The 17,796-nt window shown below is 29.3% G+C and overlaps 1 protein-coding gene across 1 annotated transcript; it reads right to left on the reverse strand.

Moving 5' to 3' along the window:
- Nucleotides 1-4,753: 4,753 nt before the first annotated feature.
- On the reverse strand, nt 4,754-12,680 carry LOC111630336 (nose resistant to fluoxetine protein 6-like). The gene is made up of 13 exons (XM_023374432.1): nt 12,594-12,680; nt 12,405-12,492; nt 9,338-9,432; nt 7,770-7,943; nt 7,527-7,620; nt 7,336-7,422; nt 7,101-7,263; nt 6,672-6,751; nt 6,457-6,576; nt 6,227-6,350; nt 5,960-6,146; nt 5,590-5,732; nt 4,754-5,414 (listed from the first exon to the last, which is right to left on the reverse strand). The coding sequence occupies exons 1-13, from the start codon at nt 12,637-12,639 to the stop codon at nt 5,238-5,240; spliced, it is 1,578 nt and encodes a 525-aa protein (XP_023230200.1). The 5' UTR covers nt 12,640-12,680; the 3' UTR covers nt 4,754-5,237.
- Between the last annotated feature and the right edge of the window lie 5,116 nt (nt 12,681-17,796).

Below are 17,796 nucleotides of genomic sequence, written 5' to 3' on the forward strand. Positions count from 1 at the left end.
AGACATTTTGTTATTTTATAAATTTTCAGTTTTTAATTAATATAAAGACTGTAATTACATTATTTCGGTTCGTATAACAATATGAAAAAAGTTATAATACTACAGTAATTTTTAGAGATTAATAACTTTATTTTGCAGGATTAAGTAAAAATTTTCGGTTTTATACTTTGTCAAGTCAATCTATCGAAGTCTATATCGTATGACTTTGCGTTTACATACATTTTATATAGTTTGATCACTACATTAATGTTATTGGACGTTGAAATGTAAAAATTTAGTATAATGTTGTTGTAAAAAATATCGAGGAAAACAATATTTTTCTCTTCTTATACTTATTTTTCCTATTGCAGGACCATTTGTTTTCTTATATCTATACCAGTGGTTCTTAACCTTTTTATACTGGCGGCCCACGAAATATTTCATAATTTTTTTTGTAACCCCCATTTTTTTAAAATAATAATTTGCAGAACAGTGTAATTTATATTCGTTAAATTATCTATAATAAATTGATTTTTTATTATTGCTTTATTTTTAAAATTCCAATCATTAATAGTTCCTTAGAATTACTTTGGAATAAAAGAAGTAAATACTGCGGTGTAAGTAGAATATTTGCATTTATTTCTTCTGTACTAACAAAGTTCTATGTAGGAAGAAATAAGAAATAAATAAAAAAAATAAGTACGGAAACTTTATCTTTCTTATTTCACTTTTCGATACAATATTCGGTTATACATCAATTTTCTCTTTATTATATTCTAAAGGAAATTTTGCATAATTTGGCAGCCCCCGGCAAACTTCTTACGGACCCCCAGGGGGCCGCGGCCCCCTGTTAAGAAACACTGATCTATACAACGTATTGTATAGATATTAGATTTGTGCCCCAAAAATCGGGATTAAACATATTCATTCTTTGAGAAGTTAAAAATTCAAGCTAATTCGTCATTTCTCTTAATTAATTTTGTATTTTCATCAAATTATGATCCATTAATTTTATTCTCAATTTCTATTTGGAAACAAGTAACACGTAAACTGGATTTCGTACTTAGTGAAACGAAGAAATTCGAAGAAAAAGTCTTTTATAAAGTTACGAAATTTGAGTAGATCAAAAGTTTAATTTTGGGATTCCGGAATATCCTTGGTTGAATGAAAATTTTCATGCACTTAATTGATGAAATTCTACTTTCGATGGCCAAAAATTTCTAGAATGTAACTATTACCTTTATCTTAAATAATAGTATATAAAAGTTTAAACGTAGTATAAGGAAATTTCCATATAAATCACGATAACAATCGATGCTATTTTTCACTTTAGATCAAGACAATCACTTCAAAAATAATGAAATTCTTTAGGGAACTGACTTCGAATGAAACCTGTCTTGGCAAACATCAAAAATTTACAAATAATTATAAAGATTAAATTTATTTTTGTCTTGAATAACAATTCGTATAACAATTAAATATGAAGAAATCTTTCAATTTTCCTACTTATTATTAGACAAAATTAAAACTGTAAAATTCTTAAAATGTCATAAAATATTTATTAGAATTATTTAATAAATTTCACGTGATTTAAATATAGCACGTGACTTTTTTCCTTCTCTATTATAATATCATAAGTAATCAAATCTAAAATAATTTCTTTGATTAAAGACGTATTGTTTAACGTATCTATTGTTACATTTCCTCTATGGATAATCTATTGTAGAGGTAAAATTACAGGATAGTTGTAAGAGCAGGAATTACTGTATACACTTTTGAAAAAGTAGTAATCTATATATATATATATATGGACATGTATGTCCCTATATTTCACTTTTCCGCCAAATCTACACATCGCACGTGAATGGTGTTTGTATGTGGTGGTAGCCCCAAGTCTCCATTCCTGCACCAGGAAGGTTGTGTCTCGATAGCTATAAGGGTGTGGGAGATATGAGGCTGAAAGTGGTTGAAAGTGGCTTTCTATTTCGAATGTTTTGTTCGAATTTAATTCGAATATTGTTCGAATTTGTTGGAACAAATTAGAACAATTAAATTCGAACATGAAATTCGAATATTGGTTCAATTATAGAACGATTGTAAACGTTCCAGAAACGTTGAAAATAGTTTGTTTGACTTGATGTGAACAGGAGACGTCCAGAAATAGAATCGGGACCAGGTCTCTAATTAGTCTGGAAATGGGGACCTAATTCTTGCATTCTGTGAAAACGGGTAAAATTGGCTATAATGTAATTATCTTAATCTTCACTATCGTTACTTTTTGCCCAGCGAAGCGGGTCCTTGCAGCTAGATTCTAGATTACTTAGAAAAACAGTCTTTTATATATAAAATCAACTATATTACATACAAATGTATGAAAAAATAAAAACCCAGCGAAGCGGGTCCTTGCAGCTAGTAATAAATAAAAATAAACTTTGTTAATACAATGAAAATAAATAACTTGCAACAATTATTAAATTCGCTGATATGAAAAAATATATTTATTCTTTAACTTGAAAATACTCTTTCAGAAATAGCTATATCGTTTATTTAATAAATCACAAAATGACCCTTATGTGTAATGCTTTGTTTCATAAGTTTATCCTCTCCTTTTCTAGGAAATTTTACTTCTTATCTGATTACCAATGAGCTAAAGAACGTAAAGATAGATGTAGACACAATTTATTCAACACACATTTTCCCTGTCATTGTTTGTATATTACTAAAGGAAATCTTTGCAAAATATTATAATACGGGTGGGTCTTTGATAAGAATAATAATCATATAAAAAATGAATTTTAGTTATCTTTATGACTTTCAACAAAATTATTAAATACGACAAAAAATTCATTTTATACTATCTATACCCGGCCACGCGTTGCTGTGGCTCAAAATGTATCTATTATAAATGTATAACACTCCCCGCGGGGGGAATTTCGAAAAATCTCTTCTTAGTGTACATTGTCTTGACGTACTCTATTAAATCGCAATCAAAAATGCAAAAAACAGCATCTAAAATATAATAGAAGAAGCCGAGTTATTCACGGTATGCGTTAATCCTGTGTTTCTACTCCGTGGGGGGATTTCAACTTGTATATAATATAAAAACACGCGCGTATTCGAATGCAACGTTATTCGAAAATTTCATAGCAATCGGTGAAGAACTTTCGGAGATTTAATATTTTGAACAAAGGAACATTTACCTTTCTATTTATATAGATTTTGTCTAAATGACAGACGCATTCAAGAAATGATCATATTAAATTTTATTTAAGCCAGTCAAATTATTACTACCGATTTTATCATAGACCGCTGTAGAACTCTGTAGTAAAGCTTTTTTTTAATTTTTTGATAAAGAACCAATTTTGATTCTTAATATCTCCTAGACCAGTGATGGGCAAACTTTTTAAAGAGCGGGCCAAAGGAAAAGAAGAAAACTTTAGGCGGGCCAATATAATTGTAACCTAGCGCTGCATCTGAAAATCCAGGTGGCGCTATAAAAACATGTGCAGGCCGTCCGCCATATTTCTTTTTCTCTCTTTCGGCTACGCTATGCACGACGAGTGGATGTTCTGTACCGAAGCATGCTTGTAACCGATCGAGCTTTTACTCAATAAGTGTAAAACAAAATTTTGTACATGATTGTAAATAAACTTTCATGGTGAGATATAAAGCTTCGGTTATTTTATATAATCAACGAACACTCAAGTTAAGTGGTGCATCAACCACCACAGCCTGTATTCTTTTTTACTCGTCAGATTAGGAATAATGTCGCGCGGGCCGGATAGAACATTTCAGGGGNTCTCGAGTAGGGTCTGACTTAATGACGATTTTATTTGCTATTAGCATTTACAATTTTTTTAAACACTTATTCCTATTCTCAAAATTAAGCATTTTGCCATTTTATAATAGTTAAAAAATATGATATTTTATTTAAAAAATTTTATATAACAGATGGCGTCATAAAATTTCGCCTGAAAGTTAAGCAATTCATTGTTGCTGGAATTTTTTGAATCTGTTGTCGACTTTTATGAATAATTACAATAAAAGTTGATTTAAATCAAATTACAGCTTTAGAAAAATAGGATATTTGAATAAACTAAAGGATGGTAAAAGAGTTTATGGGTGACAAAGATCCAACATCAGGATATGGATCAGGATCAAAATTTCAAGATATAGTATGACGTTAAGTCAACGAAGAAAATAAATACACAAACGAATTAAAAATAAAGATAGATTCGTGACTTGCAATAAATGATTATGAATTCTTTATTTATCGAAGAGAAATCAGAAATTTTTATTTTGATACACCAAAAATTTATGCAAAGATAACAACAAATGAATAAACAGAGCTTAAGACTTCAAGCATAATATTATTTTGAAATATAGAAATTTTTATTGATGAAATCTGTTGAAAGGAATGACATAATATTGATGACGAAGCTTACCGGTGTGTTTTTGTAGAGAAAGGCAGAAACTTCGGATCGTCTCTTTAACATTTATATAAAGGGTAATTGACAGTAAGACAAAACATGCAATCATTTTATTTCTGATATAAACACTCAGTCACCTTTTCAAAGAACCATTAACGATTTCTAATTCTAATATGATGCAGTAAGTAAAAAGTAACAAAATTTTTAGTTCACAGCAATCAACATTTCAATTAAACAAATAATTTTGCATTTAAAACTATATTTAAGTCATAACAAGATAGCATAACATTTAATATAACGTTTGAATAATGATGAAATAAAGTTTAATATAATAAAATGCCGTAACTTCGATAATTAATTATACAGTAAACTCGATTCTCGATAACTTGACATTCATAAAACTCGTAGTGTCATTCAAAAGAAATGAAACACATGCAATCTAATTTTTACCTTAATAAGTTAACACTAATATAAAATAAGTTATCGTTCTTCAATAGCAACACTTGATAATAATATAGCATAAATTTTACGTGTTAACAAATAACAGAACCCCTCTTCCACGGTATCACTGCAAAACGCAATAATGAGAATGTCACTACGTTGAAAGTAGCTTCTAAATAGCCAATACTTTTTAAATTAAAATTTAACTACAAATATAAACAGTCACTTTTGTTACGTACTTAATACGTATATGAATTTATACATATAATCCCTCTACAAAAATTCTACTATATATAGAATAGTGTCGTCTATTTGTCGTAAAATTCGTCATATTCGTTAACTCATTCACGTTGAGTTTTTGTAATTTTATTGTAATTCAAATATTCATTATTCAGAATGTTGTTTTACTTCTGGTAATGTCTCTAATTCAGCAGCAGCTTCATTCATTTGTGACTTTTTCTGGAGGAGTTTAGAAATGAGACGAGTTATCGGCGATTGAACAAATATGAAAACGATGTAAGAGGCAATTAATGTGATGTTCGTCACAAAGAAATACACCATAATCTGAAAAATATCATGAAATTTTTATACAGATAAGTATTTAAATTAGCCAGTTTAAAAGTTTATAATCTATACTGTACATTCCGACTTTAAATACAGTAAACATATTTGAATTTTTTAAAATATTTACAAGTAAGCATTTCAATAATTAAAAGGAATTAAATATTCTTTCAATTACCAACTCAAATATAGTAGTTGTACGAGCTCTTCTTGATTGTCCGTAAACATATGCAATAATGAAAATATGCAGGAGATAAATCCACACAGATACATGATCCAGGAAAATAAAAATTTTATGAGAGAGGAATTTATTAATTACCCCTGAAAAAGTTTACCTTTAAATATATATAATAAAAACAAAACAATAAATAATAAAAAATAGTATAGAGTATTTTGGCTAATGGCCACTAAGTAGATTTGAAAATAAGGGTTTTAATGAGGTTATCAATAATAAAATACTAAAAGGTTTATTACTTTCTCGTTTTGAGAACTTCACAAAAGCTATTTAAATAAGAATATTCTAACAGACAATGATAAATATTTCTCACCACCATGTCCTGTTACGCATGCTACACATAACCAAGCAATTCCTATGGTCCATATAAATGGTGACACGCATTGAAATGCCACAATTACGTTTTCGTTCGGAAATGTACAAGTTTTGAACACATAAGGACCGTACAATATTAATGCAATCAAGGTCGACGAACAAATCCACATGAAACGGAGAAATGTCTGAAGTATCAAATAACTTTGAGATAAATGTAATTCGTAGTCTAAATATCTTAATTGTTTACAAGAGAACATAGACATACTTTTCCAAATTTCAAATGTTTGTTTTTTTGAATGATATATCCAATCAATAGGCCAAAACAATAGGAGCTGAGATGAGAATAATAAGGTTTTTGGTAATTTTCTGGTTGATAGTTGATCACTTTCCTGAAAAATAATTTCTAAATCAAAATGATTCTCAGAAACATTTCTATATACTTTAAAAGTTGATCAATTCAAGCAAACTTTCTCGTACAGAATTCAATTAAATTACCTCGTATTCAAAAATGTTCCTAGTATTTCGTAATATTTTTTATTCAGGACATCATACATATAAGATATCATTCCGCAAACGATCAAGACAGACATAATTATGCATCCAACTGTTGGCCATCTGAAATGATACACACATTGTTATACTTAATGCTATATAAATGAATTGCATGAACGAATAATTTATGTTATAATTTACTAATTAAAACACCTCACCTGTCTTGAATGAAGAGTAAAGGAACGGTAAGGACTGTTAATTGCATTAAAGCATTTATACACCAAGTAACATCTAGATACTGTAATGAAATCACGTCAAAAATTTCGTGAAAGAATCCATAATAGTTTGAAATTACTGTTGTGATGAGGTGCAACAGAGAACAGAAATAAAAAACATTAGATAACAAAATGAAAAAGAAAACTTCCTTGAGGAGCAACTTGGAATTTATGAGAAGCAACTTGGAATTCAAGGAAATAACCTAGAAAAGAAACTTTGGCAATTGGACAAATTGAAGTCTGGTAGAAGAAAGGAACACTTGAACAGGAGGAAGCCACAGAATAAAATGGAATTATTAATTGATTTTGAAGTCTCTATTAAAAATCCTTTTTTTATAATACATTAAAAAACAGGACGCTAAATATACTTACAGATGTTTGTGTCTTGATTAAATTGTTAATATGAAGTGCGAATTTCCACCAGTTTTTCTCGATATATATGCCTTCTAGAGTAATAAGTTGCCATTGCGGACCATCCCCAAATAGCGGAATAACAATAGCTAAGGCGACTACACACAGGATGAGAATTGTAAATCTATTGCAGATAAAAGAAACACTCAGATAATAATAAATATGAAATGTCTTTATTTATAAGATATTCCCTCACTTAATGCTTCTTTTCATTAGGAAGATTACATATTTCATTTTCGAGCCATTTTCATTTTCTTTGCGGAAATAAAACAACACAAATCCACTAAAATCATTAAAAAAATTTATTATTTATATTGAAATTTACGTTCATAATAATTACATAATTATTGTATGTTAAAATAATTATAATTTTATTATAAATTTTACCTGATAAAGAAAAATGTTTCAATCATTGTGAATAAACGATTGAAAATTATCGATAAAATATCATCCATTATATCCATTAATTTTCCGTAGCTAACTGTAATTTTATCGAACATATAAATTAATATATAAACACGTTTTATTCACTTTATCGAGAATATTCAATAGAATTTATTAGAGTTTTTTTACATTATCGAATATACTTTATTCTCTCCAAAATGTTCAAAACCTTAACAAGTAGCTTACCTGCTATTGTTGGTTTGTAAACTAGAAGAAGACATACGTGAGCATATATTGTTAATATTATTAAGATGATTTTCATTCCGCTTATAAATCTTGTACTTTTTGGAACTTTAATAGAGGAAAGTTCTTTTATCGATTCAGAAGGTGAAGCAATAAGAACGTATTCAAAAATTCCGCCTAAAAATACATATATACGAAAGTATAATTTTCAAATTTAAAAAGAGAATAAAAAATTTTTTAACAAAAATAAAACTTATCTAAATATAAAGAATTTTATAGCAATATAATCTTATTTACACGTTACATTCCGTGATAGAATTAAGAGGAGAGATTAAGGAGTGATAAATGGGAATGTGTGTCACGCAAGGACGTTAGCCAAAACTTCAAATTCGGCATTACTATTTTTGGATGGAAATTTGCAGACCTACCTACATTATGGGTATTCACCCGAAGGTATATATACGAGTATCACTTGTCCATCGAATAAACAGAGGAATATGACTCCTGCTCTGACCACCACAATTGTAACAAGTAAGGCTGTGAAAGGTTCGTACAAGTCGGAATTATTTCTTTCCTGTGAACATTGTGACTATCTAAAGAATAGATTTCCGGAATTCTATTTAATAATGGAAAACGTATTATTTTATCACTCATGGTTACATCATATTTGACAGAATAGTCCATAAATTACTACTTTGAAGTTGCTTATTGGAAGTACTGTATAGCCTATTACATTTTAAAAGTAAATTAATTAATGATTATAGTTTCATGTAATTGCTTTTATTTATAATCTCGTGTACGATGTTTAACTTCACGTTTAAATTGATTATTTTCCTGCAAATCGAAGAAAATTGTGGACCTATGAATTTTCACTGTTGATCGTCCGTCTGTATGCCTGTTCTTCTTTAATCTCGATAATAGTTATGTAAATGAAAGCCGAGACAAGATGTGGAAAGCTTGGCTGCACGATGCTCCGATTAACTATATACAAAGTTCAGAAGAAAACTGGAAGTCATGTTATTTTAATTCAAAACTTTTTTCCAGAAAGGAGATAAATAAATGACTGTTGCTAACAGAAAAGTATACTGTACAGGAGCTGGCTAATAGGAAAAGGATTATGTACTGTACAACGGTAAGACACTAATTTGAGGTGGTGAACATATAACTTAAATTAAATAAATTTAAAATATAATTCTAAAATACGGCCGATATTTTAAAATTAATAAATATTAATTATTAATATTATAATAATTGTGACTATGTCCCAATTAATATTTTCTCGTTCTGAGAAAATATCTACAAATGTTATTGGACTATCAAAAGGATACGTGGAATCAAAACGGTTAAGAATACCTGATCTAGATTCCGAATTTTTTGTATGGAAAATGTCTGTTTAAAACGGACTGTCACAGAACTGAATATTTTTTATGTTTTGCAGGTAGACCTACTACTTCAATTTAAGTGCTATCACTTATACAGTATATGAAAATACCATAGACAAGTTTATACTATTGAAATTTTCAAAGCTATATTCACACTTAGTATGTACTGAAAAAAAAAATTTTATTTACCTTTTTGTGTATTAATAGATATGACTTTCTTATTGATCAATGTTTCTAAGATGCCCGCCATCATAACCCATGAGAACAAAAGGATGAAAATAATTCTAAACGAAAAATAAAAATTTATAAATTAAATAAAGTTTAAGCAACTTTTTGCATAAGAGACAAAATGTATACAGTACACACAAAAATGAAAGAAATAAATCATATATCAAAGACAAAGTATTTAAATCTCTCTTTGAAGAGAACCAACTGAGTACGAAGACGTTCCTTCCAGCTGAAGACTAGATTTTATAGATTTATATACACAGGTAATATAAAATACGGCATTTAAAGGGAGCCATTTTAAAACCTTTTATTTATTAAGTATCATCGAAATATCCGCTATTTTGGACAGTTTCCAACTAAGCTTGAAGAATAAAATCTTAAACTCCAAAGAAAACGGGTTCTATTGTAAGAGTTTCTTGTAGTGTTTTCCCACAGATGTGGTCACCATCATATTCTATAACTGCATAGACTATCTGCAAATAGCTTAGATAGACTAGCTATATTTATCTACACTTTTCCAATTCAAATGTACGTGATTCATACTTTAATTTTTTTTCGTATTTAACTGGAATACCTTTTTAAAAAATTAATTTATAATTTTTTAAAAATCTAATATTTAACTAGGATTTTACACTCCGTTTACCCACAGTACATTTTATATAACATGGTGACTTGGCAGAAGAAATTTGTCATAAAAATAAAGATTTATAATAATTAATCGAATTATTGTGATATCGTGACAATGCTGGGCTGCAATTTTTTATATTTTAATTTAAAAAATAATATGACTTTCTGTCCAGATCGAAATTAATTATATTGTTGATCGGCGCCACCGGCCATACGATTTCTGTATCTGCTTTGAATTTTCATATGTATTATCAGTTATAATAATTTAACAAGGACATACGAACAGACTGTCAGCAAGGCGACAGCGGAAATCACCAAATCTCCAATTATTAAATAAAAGAGGTAAAAACAACTTAAAATATTAATGTCGGAAACACTTCAATAAATTTTCAATTGGTTAAGAATAAATAATCATTTTAAGAGGTTTAAATTTTGACGAGTTTTTTATTGTTATAATAAATAAACGTATACATAATGTAATAGAAAATATATATTCGTAAGCAAAATTCTATATGCGTAAGACTAGGTTATTTCATTTAAAATACAGTTTTTTTATAATCAAAAACAAATCTATAATTGTCCATATTTAGTTCGAATTATTTTAACTTAGAAATAGAGGGACCTTGGGTAGGTTTATAAAGGCAATTATCAGACAACTTTTAAATGCAAATTAAAACAATGTTAATTCTTTATTGTTTTGCAAATGAAAATTAAATGAAATAAATATTGTTGTAACCTTCTTATATTTTAACCCCTTGTCCACTTTTAAAAAAAATTTTAATTAAGCATAAAAAAATACTTAAAACTGAAAAAAAAACGAAAGAAATGCGTTAATTTTGGTTAAAAAGCTTCATCATTTAGTTTCCTTTGTCTCGCCTTTCTGCGAAATTTAACACCGATGAGTCATTGTTTACACATTTGGATGACCTTGAGAACAGCTGGTGTCGTATTTCCCGGGACATTCTCATAGACGTCTCGGGAGGAGAAGGGTTCAAAGTAGGGTGACTAGAAACTAAACCTATATTTTTAAATATTTTTAAAAAATTATAATTTTTATTGCGATTTCCGACCCCCTAATTAATTAAACTTATATATAATAAAATCTATTAATTAAAAAAAATTAAAAAACTATCGGAGGTCGTTTTTGACATCAGAAAGCAGCTTTAAATAACTTTACCGTAGGAAAATCGGTGCACTACAACTTTAGAACGATTAATTAATTTTGATAAAAAAAACTCCCATTAAAAAAACATTAAAAAGCAATAAAGCGTGAAGCGCGCGTCATTAAAGGTTGATTAAAATCGCTATAAAATTTTTTCGGGCGGGAAAAAAATGTTGAAAAAATTTGGGGACCTAAAAAACATTCCAAAGTTCAAAAAAAAATTTCGGAGGCCCAAACGCCCGGTTTTTTGTAACGCTATGAACCTTGCTCGAGCCATTCTCGAGCGTGGATCGGAAGGTAAAGAATAATACGGTTTTAATTAAGTCACCAAAATATAGACAGGAAGGATTAAGTTAACTGGCAAGTAATGTGAGGATGGAATATTTACAAACAACTTTAAATTACGTGATATATTCCGAGCAAATATTTGCCACGGAAATTTAATTATAGGTTCAAGTGTGCTGTGAGATAAAAAACGAAAAAAAAACACTGAAAAACACTGCTCTAAAGTGTACAATTTTCATGTGCTTTCTCACTTTCTGCGAAAAAAGTCACGTAAAAATAAAGTCGTTATACACAAAGAGTAACCACAGTTTCAGATTCAGTGTCAAAAGTTATATTTATGTTTAAAATTAAAATATGATTAAAAATTGCATCCCGGAAATGTGACGATATGATAATAATTTAAATTATTTATACGCAACAGTATTTGTTAATTTTGCTTTGTTCATTGAAAAACAGAGCTTCTTCTATATTAATATACAGTACAGTTATTATGCTATTATATATATTAGTTATTCTACAGTTATTTAGAGCTATAGTCGATATTAATTGTAACGTTCTATATTTTGGAGTAAAGTGTCCACGTTTTTATTAATAGTCTTATCCTGACATTAAGAATTAATTGGAAAATTATAATGTATAAGCTACTCAACGAAAATGAAATTCAAAATACTAATATATGATTTAATAATATAAACATATTAAATAAGATTATTTAACATAGTATTACATAAACAAAGACAGTGATAATTTAGGTTTTAAGGCTGTTATAAGTCGTAAAACATAAATCACACATACGTTTATGTAATAATATGTAAAGTAATATTAATCTAAGAGCAAAATGCATAGTTATTAATAATATTAAAATGGGATTTTATTTTAATATTTGCATTGTGGTTTTTTTTCTTTTGAATATATTTCAGGGTTTTATAAAAATTTACAAAATGGATAACTTACATGCAAATAATTTGTGCCGTAGAATATTTCATTTTCTGGTCTTTAACTTGGCAGAAATCAACTCGAGAAGCAGCTACACTCGAAAATACTGCAAAAGTATCAATTTTTATTAAATTATAATTTTGAAATATAGAGGCTGTCCTCGAATTTTTTCCTTATGCAAAGCTTGCACTTTCGTACATTTTTTACCTAAAAAATGGCGCCGTTTTGCGACGGAAATTTCTGCCACTAACATCAAAATCCTTTGTAAATATTAGACGTTTTTGTTTGCTTTTTGTTTAATTCATGGGTTTAATATTTTAAATTAAGTTCACACATGAAATTATTATTGGCCAGATGGTTCATGTAGTAAAGGTTCTTGTGGATCCGAGATCGAACCATGCGAGAACGTCCTCTGGAATTTTTCATATGCAGTCTGTTTTGGATATGTTGAGGCCCGTGTCTCACAACCCGGCCGCCCCATAGTGGGCTTGACCGAATCCACAATAAAGGTAACGAAAAAAGCCGATTTAAAAATATATTTAACTTTGTAAATAACTAAAAAAGCAATTTATAAACAGTTTATACATAACACGATAGACGAAACAGGAAGTACAGTACCTATTTATAAGCCCGATACTAACGCCGCTTATTAGTTTCGAAAAGTGCAGGCCCTATAACAATTGTATGATATTTAACGAGAACATGGCCGTAAATTTATGTATTTACAATAAATACAATTAACACGACCAGTCATTGTTTCCAATTCTATATAGTAAATATATGACAATGCGTTTGTGGTTTATTCCGTTCTGTGGACATTAATGAACAATTTGAATGGAAAGTTGTTACATCACACCCGGTATTATAACAGTTAATCATTTTAAACTTTTCAAATCTTAACAGTTGGTGTTATTAGTACAGTAGACCCCCNTATAAGCTACTCAACGAAAATGAAATTCAAAATACTAATATATGATTTAATAATATAAACATATTAAATAAGATTATTTAACATAGTATTACATAAACAAAGACAGTGATAATTTAGGTTTTAAGGCTGTTATAAGTCGTAAAACATAAATCACACATACGTTTATGTAATAATATGTAAAGTAATATTAATCTAAGAGCAAAATGCATAGTTATTAATAATATTAAAATGGGATTTTATTTTAATATTTGCATTGTGGTTTTTTTTCTTTTGAATATATTTCAGGGTTTTATAAAAATTTACAAAATGGATAACTTACATGCAAATAATTTGTGCCGTAGAATATTTCATTTTCTGGTCTTTAACTTGGCAGAAATCAACTCGAGAAGCAGCTACACTCGAAAATACTGCAAAAGTATCAATTTTTATTAAATTATAATTTTGAAATATAGAGGCTGTCCTCGAATTTTTTCCTTATGCAAAGCTTGCACTTTCGTACATTTTTTACCTAAAAAATGGCGCCGTTTTGCGACGGAAATTTCTGCCACTAACATCAAAATCCTTTGTAAATATTAGACGTTTTTGTTTGCTTTTTGTTTAATTCATGGGTTTAATATTTTAAATTAAGTTCACACATGAAATTATTATTGGCCAGATGGTTCATGTAGTAAAGGTTCTTGTGGATCCGAGATCGAACCATGCGAGAACGTCCTCTGGAATTTTTCATATGCAGTCTGTTTTGGATATGTTGAGGCCCGTGTCTCACAACCCGGCCGCCCCATAGTGGGCTTGACCGAATCCACAATAAAGGTAACGAAAAAAGCCGATTTAAAAATATATTTAACTTTGTAAATAACTAAAAAAGCAATTTATAAACAGTTTATACATAACACGATAGACGAAACAGGAAGTACAGTACCTATTTATAAGCCCGATACTAACGCCGCTTATTAGTTTCGAAAAGTGCAGGCCCTATAACAATTGTATGATATTTAACGAGAACATGGCCGTAAATTTATGTATTTACAATAAATACAATTAACACGACCAGTCATTGTTTCCAATTCTATATAGTAAATATATGACAATGCGTTTGTGGTTTATTCCGTTCTGTGGACATTAATGAACAATTTGAATGGAAAGTTGTTACATCACACCCGGTATTATAACAGTTAATCATTTTAAACTTTTCAAATCTTAACAGTTGGTGTTATTAGTAATTAAAACTTAAACTGTCAAGATTTATGCCAAGAAATAGTGAAGTTTTAGAGATGAAATTCGAAATATATATGAATTTCGATGTGCTAGAAAGTTTCAGAGAATAAAATAATTAAAATAATTAATAATTTTAAAACTGCTATGGCCAATGTATAGATTGTGTTCCTGGATAAACAAAAACATGCTCATGTTCTGTATGAAAGACATGCTAGAACTTCCGTTACGTGTTTCCTGTTAGTTGTAATTAAACGACACACGAGTGAACGACGCCTGGAAATTATTTTAACTCGTAGAATACTGAAACAAATTTAAGATACCAAGAAAAATAAATTTAAAAATTTAGAATTTCCAGATCTATTAGACGAGTACAGTACGTCAGAAATAATATTTTTAAACAGTTAAAAATTGAACTACACATTGATTTGAGATATTTGGATTTATCTCACGCACACTACATTTACCTACCTTCACAAGAAAGGCTTTTAAGATATAAAAGTTTCGAATGGCTTAATTAGTCAATAACGTATTTAAACATTGCATCTTTGAAAATATCTGGCAAATTATTTTTTAACTGTATTACTCTGTGACTATTTAATTGCATTCTTTAGTACAATATATGTAATTATAAATGATACAATAGTACAATTGAATTAAGCCAGTCCTAAAATATCATTACATCTGTAGGTTTACCGATTCCAAATCGGAAATTTAGATCTTTACAAATCCCTTTCAGTTTCATCAAGATGTCTTTTCCTCTGTTAAAATTTACTTGTAATCATTCCAGTTGTATTAATAAACTCTAACAGTTTGGTAAACACTTCCTTATTCGGTAAAGTGATACCTAATTTGATACCTGTTCACAAGCAACAAAGTCTTCAATAGGCTAAATCAAGTGACTAGCTGAACCAAGGAGTGGGAAAAAGTTGTGTTTTCTGATGAGAAAAGAATTTAGATGAACCAGATGATTGTGGATATTATTGGTACGGTGTGAAAAGAGAAGCGAAGGTTGGAATGAGTAGTCGGTTAAAAGGTAGTAGTAGAATGGTTTCAGATGCTTTGGATTCAATGGAAAAACTGGTATTGTCGTTGTTGATAAAAAATGGAGTCTTCAAAATATTATGATATGTTAAAAAATAATTTAATTGCCTTTGGATCTTTTATTAGTGGAAGTAACTGTATACTTCAACGAGATAATTAACGAAAACATAAAATACGTATTAGACTGGCTTTCTAGAAATTCAGATCTTTGTCCAACAGAAAGTTTATGGAGCATAATGTGAGAACACAGACGAGGGTCAAGGCCCTCTAATCGTCAGATTTTTTAGACCTGCTCACTTTGTCACTGAATGGCTTATTCTAACAGAACCCGAGTGGTAAGATTCTGTGTGCGGTTATGCATAAGGAATAAATACTCGACTACGAAGATCATTAATATAAAAATCAACAATTTAATCACAGAAGACCAAAATAACAAGGACAAGTAAATAAACAACAAAACATAAAACATATGGTTAAACTAAGACTATAATCCGTATGAGAGAGGGAGTTTACAATAAATCATATTACCGTTGTTTAGTGGTATGGCCGTAGCATGTTCCCTCAGTGGGCCGATGGGTATGCTGGACGAGTTGATAGGGCATAATCTGTCGGTCCTATGGCATGTTCCTTTTCTTCGTGAACTGCCTTGTCATGGCAATTCTATCTGGGAGGAAACTGCCCCGAGTGTATGGAAACCTGCCCTTATATCACCGAATATTATTTCATCTGTTTCCCAGAAGTTCGTCATCCGATGGGATGAGTCGTTGTGTCATTCGATCAGGTGTTGGTAAATATTCTAAGATAATAGGTGTGGAGGAAGGAAGCAAAACATCCTCATTTCTCACTAAAGGTTGCGTTATAGGGCATGTTTGCAGGATGTTGAAGTTTTGTAACCTTTTTAGGTTTTAAACTATACTAAAAATTTTAAATAAATCTACCTTAATGTATTTTGCTATAAAGTGCAAATTATGCAAATTAGATGGGTATCCATCCAGATCCTCACAATAATAACAAAAAATAGTTTATGGTCAAAAAAGCATTATCATCAAGTAAACCATTTAAAATGAGCAAGTATGGATGCTTGAGGAAATATTGAAGTGAAATAATTGCAAAAATCGATTCAAACTATAGTGTGTTTAATGTTATTCAAATGTAAGGAGCTCCAACTAGATATTAAATATTCAATAATATCAATTTTGCAAAAAATATGATATCCATATAATTATTTTAATTTAAAAATGTAGTTAATTTGAAAACATTATAAAGTTATTTTAAGTATTATCAAACATTAATGATACTGATTTTTAACATTGTGTTTCATGGTTATTATGTATCTAAAATTTCAAAAGTATATTACAAATTAAAGTTGAGTAATTAAAAGTAAATTATTGTCCTGATAAAATTCTGTTAAATGATCGAAAACGAAAACCAATAATTGTATAAGCTCAGTTTATACTTATTATTTTAAGCTTGTGTACTTTTCTAAACGTTCTGCATTTGTCCCTGTTGTCTTGTTCTCTAATTTGTTTACTTTCTTTCGTAACTATTTATTTTTCACGTCCATGTTTTTAAAAGTTACGTTTCTATTAAAACTGTAAAGGCCAATAATACATTGAGATAATAGGCAAAACGGAAATACTTACCCCATTGTGAAATCTTTTTTACATCGTTTTCATTGCACGAACTCGGTATACAAACGTCTAAACGTAAAGCTAATCGCATGTGAACCATGTCTTTTAGGATATGCGGTAATACTAATGGTTCCTATAACAAATAGTTAATAAATAATAAAATTAATTACATCATTTAAATAATTGAGTTTATTTTATTATAATATTAAATTATAGTTACAATAATTCTTATTTTTAAATTTAAAACATAACTTCTGAATTCATTAAAGGTTACATACGTTTTTCTAATCTTTTCAATGAGACCAAAATAAAATTTACTTAATATTAGATACTAACGGGTAGAACATTTAATGCGTTTTGTTAAATTACAGTAGACCCTGGCTAATCAGGCTACAATAATTCAAGATATTAATTAAGTATCCGGTTTCCGTTTCCATGACAATATTAGTTGTGTCATACTTCTTGTTTACTCGGGTTAAATTTCTGTGTGTATTATTGCATGTCCTGTCCGTCTCCAAAAGAATTAGTACAGATCGCGCCATTCATTGTCTTTAGACACTCTCAGTTATCCGGTAAAGTCGCTAATCTGGCA

Source organism: Centruroides sculpturatus, unplaced genomic scaffold, assembly GCF_000671375.1.
Source record: "Centruroides sculpturatus isolate CEXI.00-Female unplaced genomic scaffold, Cexi_2.0 scaffold622, whole genome shotgun sequence".
In the NCBI taxonomy this organism is placed as follows: domain Eukaryota; kingdom Metazoa; phylum Arthropoda; class Arachnida; order Scorpiones; family Buthidae; genus Centruroides; species Centruroides sculpturatus.

What these genes read in the sequence shown, in the direction of transcription:
- LOC111630336 (XM_023374432.1), bottom strand. Translation starts at nt 12,639, where the DNA reads ATGTTAGTGGCAGAAATTTCCGTCGCAAAACGGCGCCATTTTTTAG. An exon ending in GGAACATTTTTGAATACGAG is followed by an intron (nt 6,351 to 6,456) that starts GTAATTTAATTG and finishes ATTATTTTTCAG; the next exon opens with GAAAGTGATCAACTATCAAC. An exon ending in CAACTACTATATTTGAGTTG is followed by an intron (nt 5,415 to 5,589) that starts GTAATTGAAAGA and finishes GATATTTTTCAG; the next exon opens with ATTATGGTGTATTTCTTTGT.